General features: G+C 36.8%; 1 protein-coding gene across 1 annotated transcript in view; it reads right to left on the reverse strand.

The window, feature by feature from the left end:
- Window positions 1-12,031: 12,031 nt before the first annotated feature.
- The window catches only part of STK17B (serine/threonine kinase 17b), a 31,359-nt gene continuing 24,866 nt past the window's right edge, over window positions 12,032-18,524 (reverse strand). Inside the window, exons 7-8 of the mRNA XM_002917153.4 lie at window positions 17,883-18,062; window positions 12,032-15,789 (exon numbers count right to left, since the gene is read on the reverse strand). Coding sequence (XP_002917199.1) covers window positions 15,507-15,789; window positions 17,883-18,062 — 463 coding nt within the window. The 3' untranslated portion in view covers window positions 12,032-15,506. The remainder of the gene's footprint in view (window positions 15,790-17,882; window positions 18,063-18,524) is intronic.

Below are 18,524 nucleotides of genomic sequence, written 5' to 3' on the forward strand. Positions count from 1 at the left end.
CTGAACTGACCTCTTAATTTTTTTTCATTTTTAATTTTTCTGTATTTTTTGTGGTGAATGCATTTACCACTTTAATAAAAATTATAAAATATATTGTAATAGTTTCAATAAGAAAAAAATGGATAAAATGTAAGACAATCTTCTTAAACTTGTATAAACTTCTAAATGCTATTAAAGCAAACATACATTGGCATTCACCTGTAGTCCTTTTGAGAGTCACTTTATTAAAATGTATATTTTACTAGCTCTGATCAACTTAATTCCAAATAGGATAGAGTGTAATATTGGTCGAAGACACAGTAAACACATAGGATTCGAGCGTCCCTGCTAGACATTTTGTATAACACATGAGGTGGCTGTGCACTGTTTCAGTGGACAGCCAGGATTTGCAAACTTGCACTCCTGTCCATGGAAATGGACATAATGGAAATAATAGGAAGAGCTGACAGATGTAGGTACTTTTGTAGTTGAGTCAAAAATAATAGGGGTAAAAAGCCAACATTCACTGGTATGGGGTGGCCTGCACTCGATTCCTGCCTCTGTCCTTCATTGGCTGTGGAACCTTGGCCAACTCACTTAACCCCAGCAAAACAAGGACAATGGTAACATGGACCTCTTCCAGAGGTTATGAGATTTAAATGAAAAAGGAACGACGTAGAATTTCAAATGATACATGGCAAAGAAGCACTCAATAACTTTAGCTATAATTCCCAACAATAGGTTTATCCTGTGGTACATCTAAAGCCTTCTGTTCAAGTCCTGTGTGGCCAAACCTGAGAAGGGATGTCAAGAGCAAGGTCGGTCAGCAACTGCCAACGTTCCTCAACATTACCTATGGACTAGAAAGTGCAATCCACAGAAAGAAACTGAACTTGGAAATGCCCTTGCATTCCTACTTTGTGTGTGTGTGTGTGTGTTTCCTTTAATGGGATCCTTTTGTTAAAAAAAGANAAGTCCTGTGTGGCCAAACCTGAGAAGGGATGTCAAGAGCAAGGTCGGTCAGCAACTGCCAACGTTCCTCAATATTACCTATGGACTAGAAAGTGCAATCCGCAGAAAGAAACTGAACTTGGAAATGCCCTTGCATTCCTACTTTGTGTGTGTGTGTGTGTGTGTGTTTCCTTTAATGGGATCCTTTTGTTAAAAAAAGAAAAAAAAAAGCAGTAGAAGAAAAGAGGCACTGTCCACCATAGTTAATGTCGCAAAGCCTCAGGGAGTAATATATTCACTACTTTGTGACCTAGAGCCCAGCACGGGTTCTACTGTGGGGCATCCTCTTTGATTTGCAGGATTTTTCTTTTTTTTCCTTCTTCTTCTTCTTTAAAATTGTTTAAATGTTACCAAACTTTCAAGTCCCTGGATGGATAAAAATCTCTGAGCAAATTGGTTAATGTTGCTGAAGCCCGGGGATGAGTGTCCTAACACAAGGAAGGGCCTGATTTATTCAGAGCACTGAGCACAGGGAACAATTACCACTTTATGTGGTAAAATAATTAACCTGCTAAAACAATGATCGCTTACAGGAAAAATGTGAGAAAAGTTTACTTCAACCAGGGAAGACATTGGTGGTTCACTGTTGCCTTCTTGGAGAGTCAGTAACTGCAAACCTCAGCCCCTAAAGTAAAACCCCTCCGTCTTGAGCAGGGGAAAGAAAAAAAAATTGTTTGCTTCTTGAAAAACACAAAGCTTGTTTTTTCAGATCTTAAAAAGAGATGTAATTTCAAAAAGGGATAATCACAAGCAACACTTTCTGCCGAGAACAAAAACCAAAGCAAAAAAATATTTATGGACATTCCCAAGAAACCGCTATGGCCAATCTCACTGGAACTTTAATTCATGTGGAGGCTTGGAAACACCAGCACACAGCAGGAAATGAAAGGGCATTTGAAAAATGAGGGACAACTCCAGTTTCTTCTCTATCCATACCTCCATAAATTGCAAAGAAAGTCCTTATTTTTAGCAAAATTGCTCTCACATTGACCAACAGCAGATCCGGACATGTGTCCACAGCCCTGTGCCAACATCACTGCATCGCCGGGGATCCAAACCTACCAGAACAGTTTGTTTTTCAAAAGTCGTTTTGCCTCAGAATACATTCACATGGAGAGTAGGGAATGAGGGCTGTTGTGGATAATGACCACTCAGGGCCTGAGAACAAAAGAAATCTGCTAGCGACCTGAAGGAGCACACTGTGAAGGAAAGTCCCTTTTTAGCTCCCAGTGAATTCCTCAGCAGTTCGTGGTTTGTCTTGAAATGATAGCAGTTGCAGGAGTTGCGGCCAGAGACCGCCCCTGAGGAAAGGAGCTGCGTACGTAGAACGATCTGGCACACAGTCAGGTTTTCAAAGCTTCACGGGCCTCTCTCTCTCAATAATACACGAAACAAACGAACAAAAAACAAGCAAAGAAAAATTGTCCTTGATCAGGGTTTCATAGATCTTTCAAACCAGAGGGGTGCACTCATATCAGAAAGCGTTGTTGCCGGACGAGGCAATGTGTCTCCGGATGCCAAGCTCCTTCCACCAAGTATCTTAAACACGTGGGGAGATAAAGTCCAACATAAATGGTTGTGGGATTTTGTAGGTAAGATGACTAACTTTCTGGCGTTACTCAAAAGATATAATGAACGGCCATGAAAAACCACCTATTCCAAAATCATCAAAATTTGTTAAAGACAGTATATTATCCGAGTTTTACATTTTTTTGTGGTACCGCTGAGACAGCTTTGCCTCCTTCCCCATCAAATGCCTGATTATAAAAGAAATGCATGCTTTTTGTACATAACTGCAAAGCGTGAGGAAACGATCGCCTATCATACCATTGCCCGGGTGCTGCCACAACTAACATACCACAGTATTTTGTTTCTTGTCTGTTTTCTACATTTTTGAAAAAACGTAGTTAAGATTATACTCTGTGTATGTGTGCTCACTTGATGTTTCATACAAGGTTTCCAACGTCATGGAGAACACTTCAAAATTATCATTTTAAAAGCAGCAGCATGTTTCATCACATAAATATGCCATAATTTGCTTGACTTTGTCCTGTTACTGTATGTTTTGCACATCCTTTTGAACGTGTGTGCACTTTTTGAGAGTTTTGTTAATGCAAGTAATGAGATTTCCTTGCTAAAAATGGAAAAAATGGTATCTTACACTTCTTTGTATGTATATGTGTATATCTCAATTTTGGGTGCCAGATATTTTTACTTAATATTATTGTTTGGATGTCGTCTCTCAGAAATGAAGAAGACTTGTTTGTATGTAGACTATATAAAGAATTCCTAAAAATCAATAATAAAAGATAAGCCAATTTCAAAATGGGCAAAAGAAGAGAGATTTCTCTGAAGATATACCAATAGCCCATAAGCACATGAAAAGAAGCCCAACATCATTAGTAATCAGGGAAATGCAAATCAAAACCACAAAGAGATATTACTTTATACCGACTAAGAGGACAATAAGCAAAAAGACAATAACAAGTGTGGGAGAGGATGTAAAGAAATTGGAACTCGTGTAAACTGGTAACGTAAATGGTGTAGCCACTTTGGAAAACAGTGTAGCAGTTTCTCGATGGCTAAACATTCAGTTATCATGTGACCTAGGAATTCCACTCCTAGGTACATACCCAAGAGAAATGAAAACACACACCTACCCCGAAACTCATACACGGCAGCCTAATAACCAAAACGTGGGAACAACCCAAATGTCCATCAACTAATGAATGGGTAAAGGAAATGTGATGGATCCATACGGCAGAATATTATTCAGCAATGAGAAGGAATACAGTATTGATACGCACGGATGAACCCTGAAAACATTATGCCCCGTGAAAGAAGCCAGTCATAAAAGATTGCTTATTTTATGATTTCCTTATAAAAAATATAGAGACTACGCAAAGCCACAGAGACAGAAAGTAGTTAGTTGGTTGCCTAGGTCTCAGATGGTTGGGAGGAAATCGGGAGAAGCTGCTAATGGGCACAGCGTATCCATGTGGGGAGATGGAGATGTTCTGGAATTAGTGGTAGTGGTTACACAATTCTGTAAATAGATTAAAAACTATTAATTGTACACTTTAGAAAAGTGAATTCTATTTCAATAGAGTTGTTATTTAAGAAAGAGAAATCTTAGCACATTATGGAAATATTCAGACATTGGCTTCATTTCCATCGCTTAAAAGGTACTAATAATGGAGCCACCATATTTTTGGAAATACAGTTTTCCTGGCTGCAAAGCACCCTGTGGCATCAAATTTCCTTATATGTATTTGAGATGATCTTGTAGCCACAGGAAATAATTACAAAATTTCTAGTCAGGTTTCAGACGGTTAACTCATAAATGCCTGCCTTTTTTAAGAACAGAGTTTAGGCTTCCTGAGTGAAACTAAACAAAATATTTTTTAGAGAAATTAATCTAATTCACAAGCCTTTACTGTAAGTTCAAAGCGAATGTGAGCTTCTTTATCCAGGGTCTGGAATAAGATTTATTTACATTTGAATCTCAGACATTGCAAACATTTTGAAAAAAACTCCATATAAATCTCACAAATAGAGAAATTATTTTGCTAATTTTTCTAATCATAAATGTAGTCTGGCCAGTTTGATTTAGTTGGAATTTGTTTTTCACAAGTATTTTTTCCTTTTTTTTTTTTTTTTAAGTAGGCTCCATGCCCAGCATGGAGTCCAACACGGGGCTTGAACTGATGACCCTGAGATCAAGACCTGAGCTGAGATCAAGAATCACTCAACCGGAGGAGATTATGCTAAGTGAAATAAGTCAAGCAGAGAAAGACAATTATCATATGGTTTCACTCATTTATGGAACATAAGAAATAACAGGGAGATAGGTAGGAGAAGGAAGGGAAGAATGAAGGGGGAGTTAACAGAAGGCAGAATGAACCACGAGAGACTATGGACTCTGGGAAACAAACTGAGGGCTTCAGAGGGGAGGGGGGGGGTAGGGGACTGGAATAGGCAGGTGATGGGTATTAAGGAGAGCATGTATTGCATGTATTGCATGGTGCACTGGGTGTTATACACAAATAGTGAACCATGGAACACTACATCAAAAACTAAGGATGTACTGTATGGTGACTAACATAACATAATAAAAAATTAAATTAAAAAAAAAGAATCACTCAACCGACTGAGCCACCCAGGTGCCCCCATAAGCATTTTTGACAGCTCACAATGACACCTATTTAATTTTCAAAGCTTTGTTGTCATTTTCACTTTTGGGTGAATGTATTTCAGATTCTTTCTGGGAAGAGATTTTTCATAAGAAGGAGAGAACCCGGGTATAGAGACTTAAAGGAATAGGGAAGGGGGCATAGGTAAAAGAAGGAAATGGGGTGCTTACAAAAGTAGAAACAGGTTTTACCTACCCCCCATCCTACAGCGATACCCAGAAACCTGTTAAGTGCCCTAAGCACTAAGTAATTGTTCCTCTCTGTTGATAGGAATGGTGGATATTTTATTAAAAGGACATTTGAATTTCGTCCATCCTTCCTCCAATCACTTCTCTCCATCTCCTCTCACCTCTCTCCTTCTCCCAAACTATGTCCTACTAAAGACATGGCTTCAAAGCAGGTTAATAGGACTGAAAGAGGGAGACCTGAATTGTGGAAGGCATCGCAGGGCCTGGCTTAATTTCACCGGCCTACTCCAAGCTAGGAACCTCGTTCAGTCAGCTATGCAATGACAGTACCTCGATTTGTATCTCCGTCGCTGACCACACCTTACAGTTCTGAATCTCTGTAACCAAAAAACCGTCATCGTAGTCAACACATCCAAAACTGAGCTCATCTTCCCCTCAGACCTGCTTCCTCCTCCAGGTTTCCCTTGTTTTACTAAACAGCCAACCGTGGAATGACTGCTCAAAAGAAAAACTTGAGAACCGTCCCTTATATGCTCGCTCATCCTATACATCCATGTAATCAGGGAACCCTATCAGTCCTAACTCTCAAGTCTCACTTGAATCTGTCAGTTTCTCTCGGCTTCCTAAGCCCCCTCCATCTCGAGCTGGGACAACCGTAATAATCCTCCTAAGTGGGTCTCTGCCTTCAGACTGACCTCCTTTCAATACATCCACCACACGCTGTCCAAACAGCAAACCTTCTAACACACAAAATATGATTATGTGCAACTCTAACTTGAAAACTCTTTAACGGCACCCTGTGACCTTAAAGTAAGTCAAACTGGTTAACATAGTCCCTGCTCACCTTTCCAGTCTCTTACCTCCCCTGTCTGGAGACCTTCCAGGTCCTTGAATGAGCCAGGCATTTCCTGCCTCAGAGCCAGTTCCGCCCGGAAAAGGTTTTCACCTGAAGGCTATCTTTGCAAGAGGTTTCTCGGACATGGGAGATAAAGAAATACGGAAGACTCATTCTATACCAATATCCGCTCCACACGGAGCAAAGGATGTGTAGATACAGGCCAGGTGTACAATACCTGTCTGTATAGAACAGATGGCTAACTCAGAAACACCAGCGAATTATTCATCTTCCTCTTTTCTATTTAACAAATACTACATTCTGTAATGCTTCAAATATTACTTTGCCTTTATGATACATTTTAAATTTTTAATCAAACGTATAAACTAAAATTTTGACCCAAGTATGTTTTCCACTGATACAGATTCCGATCACTTTCTCCTAGTTTTTTTTTTATTTAATCCTGAAAAATTTAATTTAAATCTGGTGTGATCGAAAAGACACAGGTGGCATTTGAAGCCAGGTGGGATCGAGCTCAAATCCCCGAGTGTGGTAATTAGTTAACTTTGAAAAGCTGCTTAGCCTCTCTGAGACTCAGTTTCTTCACCTACAATATGATGATATTCAGGGTTGTGAGGAGTAAACGAAACAGCATGAATAAATAGTGGGCTCTTAGCAAACTTTATTCTTCCTCTATATTTTATTTATTTTATATTCTCTGTATTTCTGAATACAGACGTACCGGCAGGTGGTATTTTTTATACAGACCCACAAACACCCATTTTATAAACACATACTGTAAAGACCTTCCAAAATTGATACTTAGATACAATGTTGTGGGACTATTTGTGTGTTATTTGGGACACTGGAGCAGAGCCAAAGTAATTAAGTCTTTTACAAATTTAGTAATATAAAAGGCCCCAGGCATTGGCCATTGTAATTATTCTATTTCTGGGAAGAAAAGAGACAGGTTTATTTGCAGTATCCCATGCTTAATCATTAGTATTAAATGAATTCAGACCAGAACTAATCAAAGAGGCAAACAGTTGATTACTGCTGTTTTGTAAAAGAAAGAAGTAATTGATGTTCACATAGGTTAAAACGGCCAAAAAGGCCTTTAAATAAATGGCTCAGCTCCTTTTCTCCCTTTTTAACTTGTTTTCAATGGTCTTTAGTCTGTGATTACTTAAATATTCATTTATTTCAGAAGCCTTTTTGTGCAAATTCCAATTAAAAAACCAATCACGTTCTTAATAAATTGGGCTAACAACTTCTTTCAAAGGAAGAAACAAATAAATCACAATGTTTCATGTATAAAATTTGGCTTCATATGATTATCTAGGAGTTAATTTAATTATAACCAGGAAAGATCATGAAGCCTCATAGATTTACTCCTGAATGTTGAGTTTTAGGGCAAGGAAGGGCTCTGATATGCCTTACATGACATGGAGAATCTGTTATGTTTTATTTGTTCAATCATTCTACCGTGTAATTTTCTCCACATACATTTTGTATTCACTTGTTGACTCTTCAGTATAACTAGAGAGCCTGCACATTTACAATTGTGTCTGTAACTGGTGACCCAGTTGCATTTTATGATCTGGCTAGCAATATTGGTATAATTAGCATATATCTTTCTGTTGGCCTTTCAAAGGGGTATTACAATCACTAAATTTAAATTCCAGTGGTGAGCCACAGAGGGTGGAATCCTTCCTACTAATTATAAAATAATGCCTTTTCTTGCTTATTCTGAAGGTTGACCACAGTATAGGGTTGGCATAGGACCTAAACGTGAGAGATTATTCATTTGATTCTGACCACACTTGCACCCACCCGGCCTGTTAGATTCTGTAACAGTTTCCATAGTAATATATTTTATAGAAAAGGACTTAATTTCAGTAAACTGGAAGATTTGTTTCCTATAAGTAAAACTTCTACTTTTCAATGTAAGAAGATACATTGTGTGTGTGTGTGTGTGTGTGTGTGTAGTGAGGAAAACTATGTATAAGGGAAAATGTTAGAACTTCTCTATTCTTATAAAAAAGCTTTGATAAATAAGAAGCCAGAAGATAGGGAAAGACCCATGATGCCTAATTTCATGTATCACCTTGATAGGGCTAAGGGAAGCCCAGAGAGCTGGTAAAACATTATTTCTGGTTGTGTCTGGATGGTGTTTCTGAAAGAGATTAGCATTTGAATTGATAGAGTAAAGATCACCCTTACCAATGCAGGGGGGCATCTTCCAATTAGTTGAGGTCCTGAATTAATAGAAAAAAAGGCACAGGAAAGGAACATTTTCTCTCTCTTTTCTTGAGCTGGGATATCCATCTTCTCCTGCCCTCAACAACCGTTCTGGTTTTCTGGCCTTCAAATTTGGGCTAGGATTTACACCCCCAGCTTTCCTGTTCTCCAGCTTACTGACAGATCATGAAACTTCTCAGCCTCCATAGTTATGGGAGCCATTTCCTGTAATAAATCTCCTCTTAAATGTGTCTACATATCCATGTATATCTTAATGGTTCTGTTTCTGGGGAGAAACCTCATACAAGGCCTTTGCTTTTAGGTGTGGAAAACATACAAACGAACTGATAGAGATGGAGGAGCAGTGAGAGTGCAGTCTGCTCGTGCTGGAAGCCAGGGCATGGCCAAGCTGAGTCCCCAGCAAAAAGCCATGCCATTCACTTTCTATCAAGGAAACACCATCAAAATATTGAGAGCTCATGAAAATTAGAGTGTTGTATCGGAACCTAAAGGTGATTGTTAATAGGGGTGTGAAGCTTATAGCACTACAAACGGGGATACTGAAAATGGTCTCACTGAAATAAAAAATTGGGAGTCTGTCCTTCTCAGTTCCTTCTCCAATACAAGAGCTCGTTCTTACAAAGTAACTTGAGTTCTATTCAGGGATAAGCCAGATCTTTAGAACTACTTGGACTACATTGATTAAGCATCTAGTACAGTGTAAGTGTCCATGGATACCATCCAGAGAGATGTTAGCATGAACAAAGTAAGTATGGCGCACACTACACACTAGGCTCCTCACCTGGAGGTTCCCAGCATAAATTAAAGCCTCCAAGGAACCTTGCAGTAAAAATGCATGTTTAACACTGTCGAACATGGTGTTTCTAAAACTCAGTTGGGTATACGTGCCTTCTTTCTCTGCCGCACACCGTGTCAATTAAAATGCTTTCAGCTGCAAATAACAGAGAATCCAAAAGAGAATGGCTTAACCAAATAAGACATTTATAAAAAGCACACACCGAAAAGTTGAGAAGGAAGTGAGCGCTAGTTACATCAGTGGCTTCAGTGGAACAATAATGTTAGGGCCAGGATCTCCAGGAGTCCCTTGTCCCTTCATTTGTAATTACAAAATGGTGGAAACAGTTCTCATCCAAGATGGTGGAGAGTTTCAGGCTGTCAGCATTTCTTGTTTTCATCCAGAAATCAAAGCATTTCAGAAGCCACCCAGCAGACTTCCACTTCATCCCTTGCTCCAAGTGAGCTGGATAGCTTCTGTGATGGAGGCAGGCAACAGAGAAAGAAACGGGCTATAGCTGGTGGGTTAGCCAACCTACAGTTTCTTCAACAATGGTAGAATTGCTTTTAGAGACTTGCACTGAAGTTGCATGCTTTCAGCTTCCACCATGGGATGCTGTTAGAACCAATTTCATGAAACCTGTTGTTTTTCTAGTAAGTACGTTCTATTCATGAGGATGTCGTCCAAAGTAAAAGAATATACTCTGAGACCCACATGAGAACCTCTTCTCAGGCTCAATGCTATCTTCTCCCTCCCTGCCATGCTCATTCCAGAGACAATGTTTACCCCACACAGTCTTTTTCGTTCTACTCTAGAGGCCACATTGCTGCTGTTGGACCATTCTCTACAAGGTCCCACAATGCTCAATGTGCACAGGGAACTGGGCAAGTTTCGTATTGCTCCCAGACCTAAAATCTTTCTTCTTGTTGCCTTCTGAGACTATCCCCTCTTTTCAAACCCTATTTTTCTCGACATATTTAAGTATTTATAAATAAAAGCCCCAATGGAATAGGGTTTTTTGTTTTTCTTTTGAGTGCTTTACTATATACGTCCCTGATGCAAAGAAGCACAGTCTCCTGATAAAAGAAAAGATATAGGCAGAAGTGATAAATTAGTATTACAAGAATTATTTGGCCACACACTACACAATAAACTAATCACAAATTAAGATCTTTGGTATTTAATATCTGTCTCTCCTGATAGGTGAGGAACTCCACTCATTTGACCCACATTGTTGACCACCTCTGTCCTCACCTTGTGCCAAATTTTTGCTCTTCGCACCACACCCACCTCTACTTCCTTTACTTTCAGCAGACCACTAGCTGCAGTATTCTCAGGAGAAACAGATCGTCCCCTCACTTCACACCTCTGTTGTCACCCACTTTCTTCTTCATTTTTTTATGTTGGGAGACATTGCTTTTCTTTATTCTAGCCAACGTTGACCCCTGCCTTTGGGCTTGTGATCTCATTACTTTCTCTGGGATTTTCTGTCATTAATCATCTTGCGCTCTTATGCATTTCAACTGTTAACTCAATGTGGACTTCTTTCCTTTGCCTATTAGCATTTTCAAGTCTTCCCCGTTTTAAAACATTTTTAAAAACACTCTTCAAAACGTAATTCTCCTCCTTTCCCCCTAGATTTCTTGGAAGACCGATATATACCTGTGGCCTCTACTTTCTATTTTCTCAACTAGTTGCAAACTCACCATTCTAGTAAAATCATATAACCAATGAGTACTCAGTCCTCTTCCTCTTGGATGTCTGCTTGTTAGACAAAGTGAATGCAGATGAGGCTCACTTCCCTGTGTCTTTCTGGCTCTCCTCCCATTTTAATCATTGCTAGAGCTAAGAGAATTAATGTGATAATCTAGATTGGGGTCAACAAACTAAATGTAGCTCACTGTCTGTTGTTATAAAGTTTGATTGGCACACCCATTTGTTTGCATATTGTTTATGACTGCTTTCATGCTCTAAAAGCAAAATTGAGTAGTCGTGACAAAACACTGGCCTGCAAAACCTACAGTATTTAATAATTGGCCTTTTATAGAAAAGGTTGGCAGACCTCTTTCTAGATGATCTAAAGAATCTAGATCTGGATGAAAGAATGTATATATTTCTCCCTCTTCATTCATTAATTCCATATTTGTGAACTTACACACCTGCTAAAGTTTATTTGTAACCCCAAAATTAACATGCATAGTGCTTTCACAATCATTTGCAGACATGATCACAGCAGTAAAAAATTTGAGATGCCGGACACACATTCCCATCTTAGGTTGAGCGAAGTGATGCTCTGTCTTGTTTTAGCTCTCATACTGTAAGACAAATGTCCATTTTGTGGTCTATTTAGCGTCATGTTTTCTGCATTTTTGTGCTTTTTGTTAATGATTTCTGTGTTTAAAATGGCCCCAAATCATAATTTTGAATTGCTGCGTAGTTATGTTTCTATGCACTGGGCTGTAATGTGCCTTATGGAGAAAAGATGTGTTATAAGCTTCATTCAAGCATGAGTTATGGTGCTGTTAGTGTGAAGTCAATGTTAATGAATCAACAATATATATTAAATAAGAACCCTTTAAACAGAAACTACATAAAACAAGGTTTGTAGTTTGATTAGTTGGCAAAAATGTTATAAGCAGAACCTTGTAGGAACTTAACCTTATATTTCCTCTAGCGATGTTTGAGTATTCACTGTTTGTGGGAACTTTACAGAACATAACTACAGTATGTCATGTGAACTGATTAGTCCATAATCAGATTATAAATTTCTTAAAGAATCCCTTATTCATCTTTTTTAAAAATTCAATTTATTTAAACTAAAAACAAAAACAAACAAACAAAAAACCCCAACAAACAATTCACCCATTTCTGGGTAAATAAAAATCCCTTATTCATCCTTATGAAACATATAGTACACTGCCATTCACTGACATTTTTTGAAACTATCTACCATTACCACGGAATAGACTTGTTTTCAAATTTATGTGGATTTTTAACAGACAGGCTCTAATAACCAGATACGTACTGAAAAGGGAGTTCAAAGATGACATGTGTCAAGGCTAGTACCTTCAGGCAAGGAGGTTTGTTTTTAAGAAAAACAAACTTAGAAATACTTTAAAGCAAAAGACAATCATAGATGTAAAAAAGTGCTTTTTAATTTTTAACCAAAAGGATCATTAAGTTAATATCAGTTTTTTTTTGTTTTTTTTGTTTTAGTTTTTTTTTCATTTGTTTGTTTTTTACTGGGGTATTCGTAATAATGTCAGTCAATACGCTTAAGCAACATGATTATTTAATGAAAGATGGGGGCAGTTGTGATTTGTGTGAAATTTACAATTAGAACTTAAAATTCTTTAAACTCTTATAAAATTATGAATTGATAATATTTCTCCAAATTGGAAGTCAGATAACTTAATTTTAATACAATTTGAAATTAAAATACAATTGTTTACACAACAATGAATAAAGATAAGTTTCCAAAACAGATATAAAAATGGAAATTCAAAAATAAACAGAAGAAATGTAAACAGTTATAAAAAATAGCAACTTATAAATGTTGCTTAGAGCAAGGCTATTCAAAGTATGGTCCATGAGCTATTAGTAACCCATTCCAAACAAAGAAAGAACTTGTGCCAGAATGAAAATTAATTATGTCATTAATCAGCTAACTTTTTTTTATAACAAGACTTTCTTTAAAGGAAGCAATGTATTGATATACATTCTGGCACAGGTGCCTTATCTCACGACAGACTGCAGAACACATACTGCTTACTGTCTTTAAAGTGCCACTATAATTTTACCGCATTTTAAAACATTAAAATGACAATTGTAACTGTCATCTATACTTTATTTTTTAATCCTATCTATCCAAAAGCAAAGGTATTAAAATTTATAAACTCATCACAATTTCACATTAATTTTCAGATGTCTTTAAGTGTTAGGATATCTGTTCACCTCAGAGAGGTTAACATTCCTACTTTAATGAGATATATCAACTAATTTGACAGATACTTGTTTTCAATTTTGGGAGAAAAAGAATTGAGTCATTTGTTAAAAAGTTCTCTCTAAATACAGATTTAATTTTCACATTTCAAACAGTGAAAATATTTAAATTCACTTTAATGAAAAAATTGAATTTTTATACTGTTTGTGCAACTACTTATTTTTTTACGATAAAAATAGAAAAAAGGTATGGAAATTTACAACTCTGTGTATTCTGTTAACTAAGGGACAGCATACGAACTATTTTAAGATTCCTCAGATTAAAAGAAAGCTGGTATAAAATATTTTTTAAGACTGAGCTTATAATTTAAAATTCAAACACTTCTTTATTTTTAATTTTTACTATGGCATAATTCCTCTAGAAATTTAAAAATAAAATACGATCTTTTGTAAAAATCCACTTTCACCAATGGCTTACCAAGCTTTACTACCTGCATTAGTTTAATATGGAAGGCAAATAAATGGACAATCAATTTAGAACAAAACTTAGTTTTAGATATAAAAAAGCCCAATTTAGCTTCTCCAATGGCTAGTTTATTGAACAACAAACTACTTCTTAAAGAATTTAAATGTATATTTACATGTCCATAAGAAGAGAGCTCCTTTGGCACCTGAGTTGAACACAATATAGTAGAGCAAAGACTCTCTAAGAGAAAGTTGTCTAAAGACTATATTTTATCTATCTATACATAAATACATAGCCTGTACATATACACATATGCACACACAAGTAGAAATAACTTTTCCTTTAAGAAATGCTGAAGATTTCAAAGGAATTCACCATTTAGCCAAATAAAGTGAACTGACAGCTATTAAAAACAGTTTTAAGTTATTTGGAATCTTAACCAAATTTCAGAAAGTTAAAGTTTAGAGTAATATTTAATTCAAGGCGGTGGGGAGTTCAAGAATTTTTTTGTCAAAATATAATTTCTTTTAATGTAGCAACATAGTCATGAGGTTACAATTATCCTAACGTGATAATATAACAGAATCTTGAATAGTAACCAGGTGCAAAGTCATCAAAGATAATCAAAAAAGGAGTAAATTTCCCTCTACTGAGCACAACAGTCACCGGCCACTCTGCTGACCTTAGACTTTTACTTGCATTGGTCCCAGCAAAAGACTATTAAAGGCCACCTGTCAGATTGCCTTCTGCTGAGCCTCATCACTCACTGGAATTCTACATAAGCTCTTGAGAAGAGCATGATGTCATCAGGTTTTATGATCACATCCACCTTGCTGTCATGGACTCTGGCCCTGAGTTAATAGTCTTACTGGGCTATGATATTTTTTTTACATGTACTTTTAGAACGCTGAATGACTCGCTTATACCCTAAGACTCAGAAAACATCTAAAATTCTGTAAGTTGCCAAAATCAGGCAGCATTTTTTTCTATACTCAATTAATAATATGTTTGCCCACCCAAAATAGGGCACATTTCTGGGAGCAGAAGATACTTAAATATCTTCTACTCCAAAGTACCTTCTATTCCGGAATTTCTGGAAGATGAAAATCCTCTATACTTGTGTACCATCTAATTCTCCATCTTTCAGATATTATTAAATCTGAAATATGTTGAGAGAGGGCAAAAGACATTTGAGTTAAAAAATGATGCCATGCTGCTCTATTTTCTGCTCCAACTTGTATAGAGTATTCCTAGTCAGGTTTCTAACTCCCTCTTTGCTCTGGTTAAAAGACCTGTCTCATATACCAGACCATATATCCTGGAAACCTTAGGCAGTTTCAAAATATTTATGATTCAAATATTTTCAAATGTAAAATACCCTTGAGTTTCTATAAAATACTACATATTCTTCTTAAACTTGACACTACTATTTTAACAAAATTTTGTCAATAGAGGCATGGTATAGGACTTACCTTAGAGAACCTATTAAATTCATGTTTTCATTTTGTTCAGTTTATTTCCACCATAATATAACCCAAATCACTGCTTTCCTCATCTGTAAAACATTTTGATAAACCTATTTGAACTTGAGTTCTTTCATTAACATGTAAACTCACATGCACAACTTTTTGTCATATATTTGAATATTTCTTCTCTGCAGAGTTAATATTTCAGAACAGGAAATGAAATTATGCTGGTTACTAGTAATTTAGCATCAAAACACTTCCTTAAACTCTTCTATGCAAAAGTGCATTTACAATATAAACATGCCATAAATGAAGCTACAAACTACAATCTCACATTGGAGTAGATTTCAAATTCCAAATTCAGTCCAAATAAGTCAAAGAGAAAAGTGCTAACACAGCAAATCTGAAACAAGTTCATGGGGATTGGGCAATGAGTTATCAAAGCGAAATCTTTTGGAAACCATGCTGCTATCCTCTGGAATATTCTCCTTGTCTTCTCGATCACTACAGGTTCCATTACAGGAGGATTTAGAAGTTTTGTCTTCAGAGGACCTTAAAGAATGATCTTGACTTTGAGAGGAATTGGAAGTTTCTTCAGGGTGAAATAAATTTCCAAAGTCCCACTGCTGTAGCCAAGAATGAGACAGGCAGATTTCTGCTGTTGGTCTTTTCCTTTGAAAGAAAGCATCAAGTGAAAATTGAGAACTAAAAATCAAGTTGGAAATGCCTGCAGTTTGATATACTATAGACTTATTTTTTAAAATTTATTATGAAGATAACATACTCATAGTACAGAAGGGAGTAACAATACAAAGACTGGAGTATCTAGAGTTTCTTTAATATTGACATGTGCTGAAAATTCATTTTATCATGGGCCTTACAGATGAGACTAGTCAAAAAGCTTGAAAATATAAGTTAGCCTCACAAATAAAAATTAGTAAAATTATAAAATCTCTTGGGTGTACAAACTCTGAAAGAAAACATATATAATTTATAGTCTTTATTATTATTTTGTGTTCTTAAAAGCAATACTGTTAAATCTTGAAAATAAAGGTTACTCTTGAATGATGTTTATCCAATATTTGGAATTTTTACATTTTTGTTTTCTCTTTTGAAAATTATATGGTCAAATACCACAGTATGTCAAAAGTTAGGAAAATACCTATCTATAGTCAGAACTCCAACCTTAACACAACCACCATTTTCATTAGAACATATGCTTCCTTAGGCTTTAACTTCATTTTTTTTTTTAAGATTTTATTTATTTGTCAGAGAGAGAGAGCACACAAGCAGGGAGAGCGGCAGGCAGAGGGAGAAGCAGCAGAGGGAGAACCAGACAGAGGGAGAAGCAGGATCCCCGCCAAACAAGGAGCCCAAAATGGGACTCAACCCAAGAACCCTGGGATCATGACCTGAGCCAAAGGCAGATGCTTTACCAACTGAGCCACCCAGGCATCCCTTAACTTTGTTTTTTATGATAATTTTAATTTCATTGTTTTCTGATTACAAAAAAATTAATGTGCTCATTTTAGAAATTATGTTCATTTTTTTGATTATAAGAAAATGCTCATTTTAGAAATTTTAGAATGTTAAGTAAAAATGAAAATGAAAACTGCTTATAACTAGAAGCAAACAGTATTTTTACTACTACTACTACTACTACTAAATTCCTGTCCAAAATATGGGCAGTGAGAATTTGTTTGGACTTGCCTTTTTTTTTTTTTTTTTAAAGATTTTATTTATTTATTTGACAGAGACAGCCAGCGAGAGAGGGAACACAAGCAGGGGGAGTGGGAGAGGAAGAAGCAGGCTCCCAGCAGAGGAGCCTGATACGGGGCTCAATCCGCAGACTCCAGGATCACGACCTGAGCAGAAGGCAGATGCTTAAGACTGAGCCACCCAGGCGCCNAACACAAGCAGGGGGAGTGGGAGAGGAAGAAGCAGGCTCCCAGCAGAGGAGCCTGATATGGGGCTCAATCCCCAGACTCCAGGATCACGACCTGAGCAGAAGGCAGATGCTTAAGACTGAGCCACCCAGGCGCTCCCGTTTGGACTTGCCTTAAGGCAATAAAATAATTAACAAACCTGTGAGTTCTTTTTCCTTGAACAGATAAGAAACTGAGTCCTCCAGGAGATTAAGTAATTGTCAGAGATAAAAGACCTCACAAGTAACAAAACCAGGATCCTAGCCCAAGGCACTATATACCACAGCTTCTGCATAAAGCATAGCCAGGCCATTATACAGTAAATGGGGATGATCTGAGTAAAGAAAAGGGAGGTCAGTTTTTTCTTTTCCTGCTCTGAAGTTGCCATTGGGTGAGGTAAGAATCCTAAACCATAATTTCAAGTCCCTTTTTTTGCAGGTGGTCAAAGAGCATCTGACCCTTAAGAATCTGACAATCGGTAATTTATATTTGCCACATAACTATAATTACTTGTCTACAAATTATTCACTACAAAGTCTATCATAGCCAGCCATGTGTATTGTAAACCTATTTCCAATTATTTTAGGGAATTTCAGGGTTTAGTAGCAGGCTGAGAGAGAAATAACCCAAATTTTCTCTTTACTCCAAAATTTCCTGTGGTATATTTTTTTTGTTTGAAGTCACCGGTTTGTTATGTAATGATCTCTTACACCACCTTTCTTCCTATTTTATCTGAAACTTGAGAGCATACTTCTAATAACTGTATACTGTTTTAGAATGTATCTTTCTCAGTAGACATATAGTATTCATTTTGTAACAGTACTTAATGTTATAACTTACTCTGGATTTTTTACTAAAAGCCTCTGGATAAAATCTGTGGCCAGCTGTGAAACTGATGAAAAAGTTTCTTCTGAATAATCTACATTAACTTGAGAAATATTGAGGTATGTTTCTTGATTATCTTCTCCCACAAATGGAGATGTATGAGTTAACAACATATATGCTATTATGCCAATATTCCTGAAAAACAAATAAGGGACAAGAGGAGAACTTAAAACACATGTTAATCTGAAACATTTATATATAAAATTGATCCTCAACATATTCTTGTCCTCAAAACTTATACAGTTAATCTATAAACTTAAATTGCTTTTCAAACTTCCTATATTATTAAAACCAAAATAACTATGTTATTTCAAAGTCTGTCTCACAGAAAAGGAACATGAGAGGAATACACATGTGTTACATAATTATAAATATAATGACTTAAAGATATATCATGATATCTATAGTCTGCCCTTCACTCAGACACCTGTTCCTGAGTACACAAAGCTGCTCAAAGGGCAGCATTTCCTAAATGGTGTCAATGCCACAGTAATGACCTGTAAGACATGAACAGGAGTTCAGTGCAAATAGAGTCAACAAGTTTGGCAAAGCACAAGTTGGGCAGGCAGACTTTTTTTCATTGCAAAACTTTTCAGA

Source organism: Ailuropoda melanoleuca, chromosome 2, assembly GCF_002007445.2.
Source record: "Ailuropoda melanoleuca isolate Jingjing chromosome 2, ASM200744v2, whole genome shotgun sequence".
NCBI lineage: Eukaryota > Metazoa > Chordata > Mammalia > Carnivora > Ursidae > Ailuropoda > Ailuropoda melanoleuca.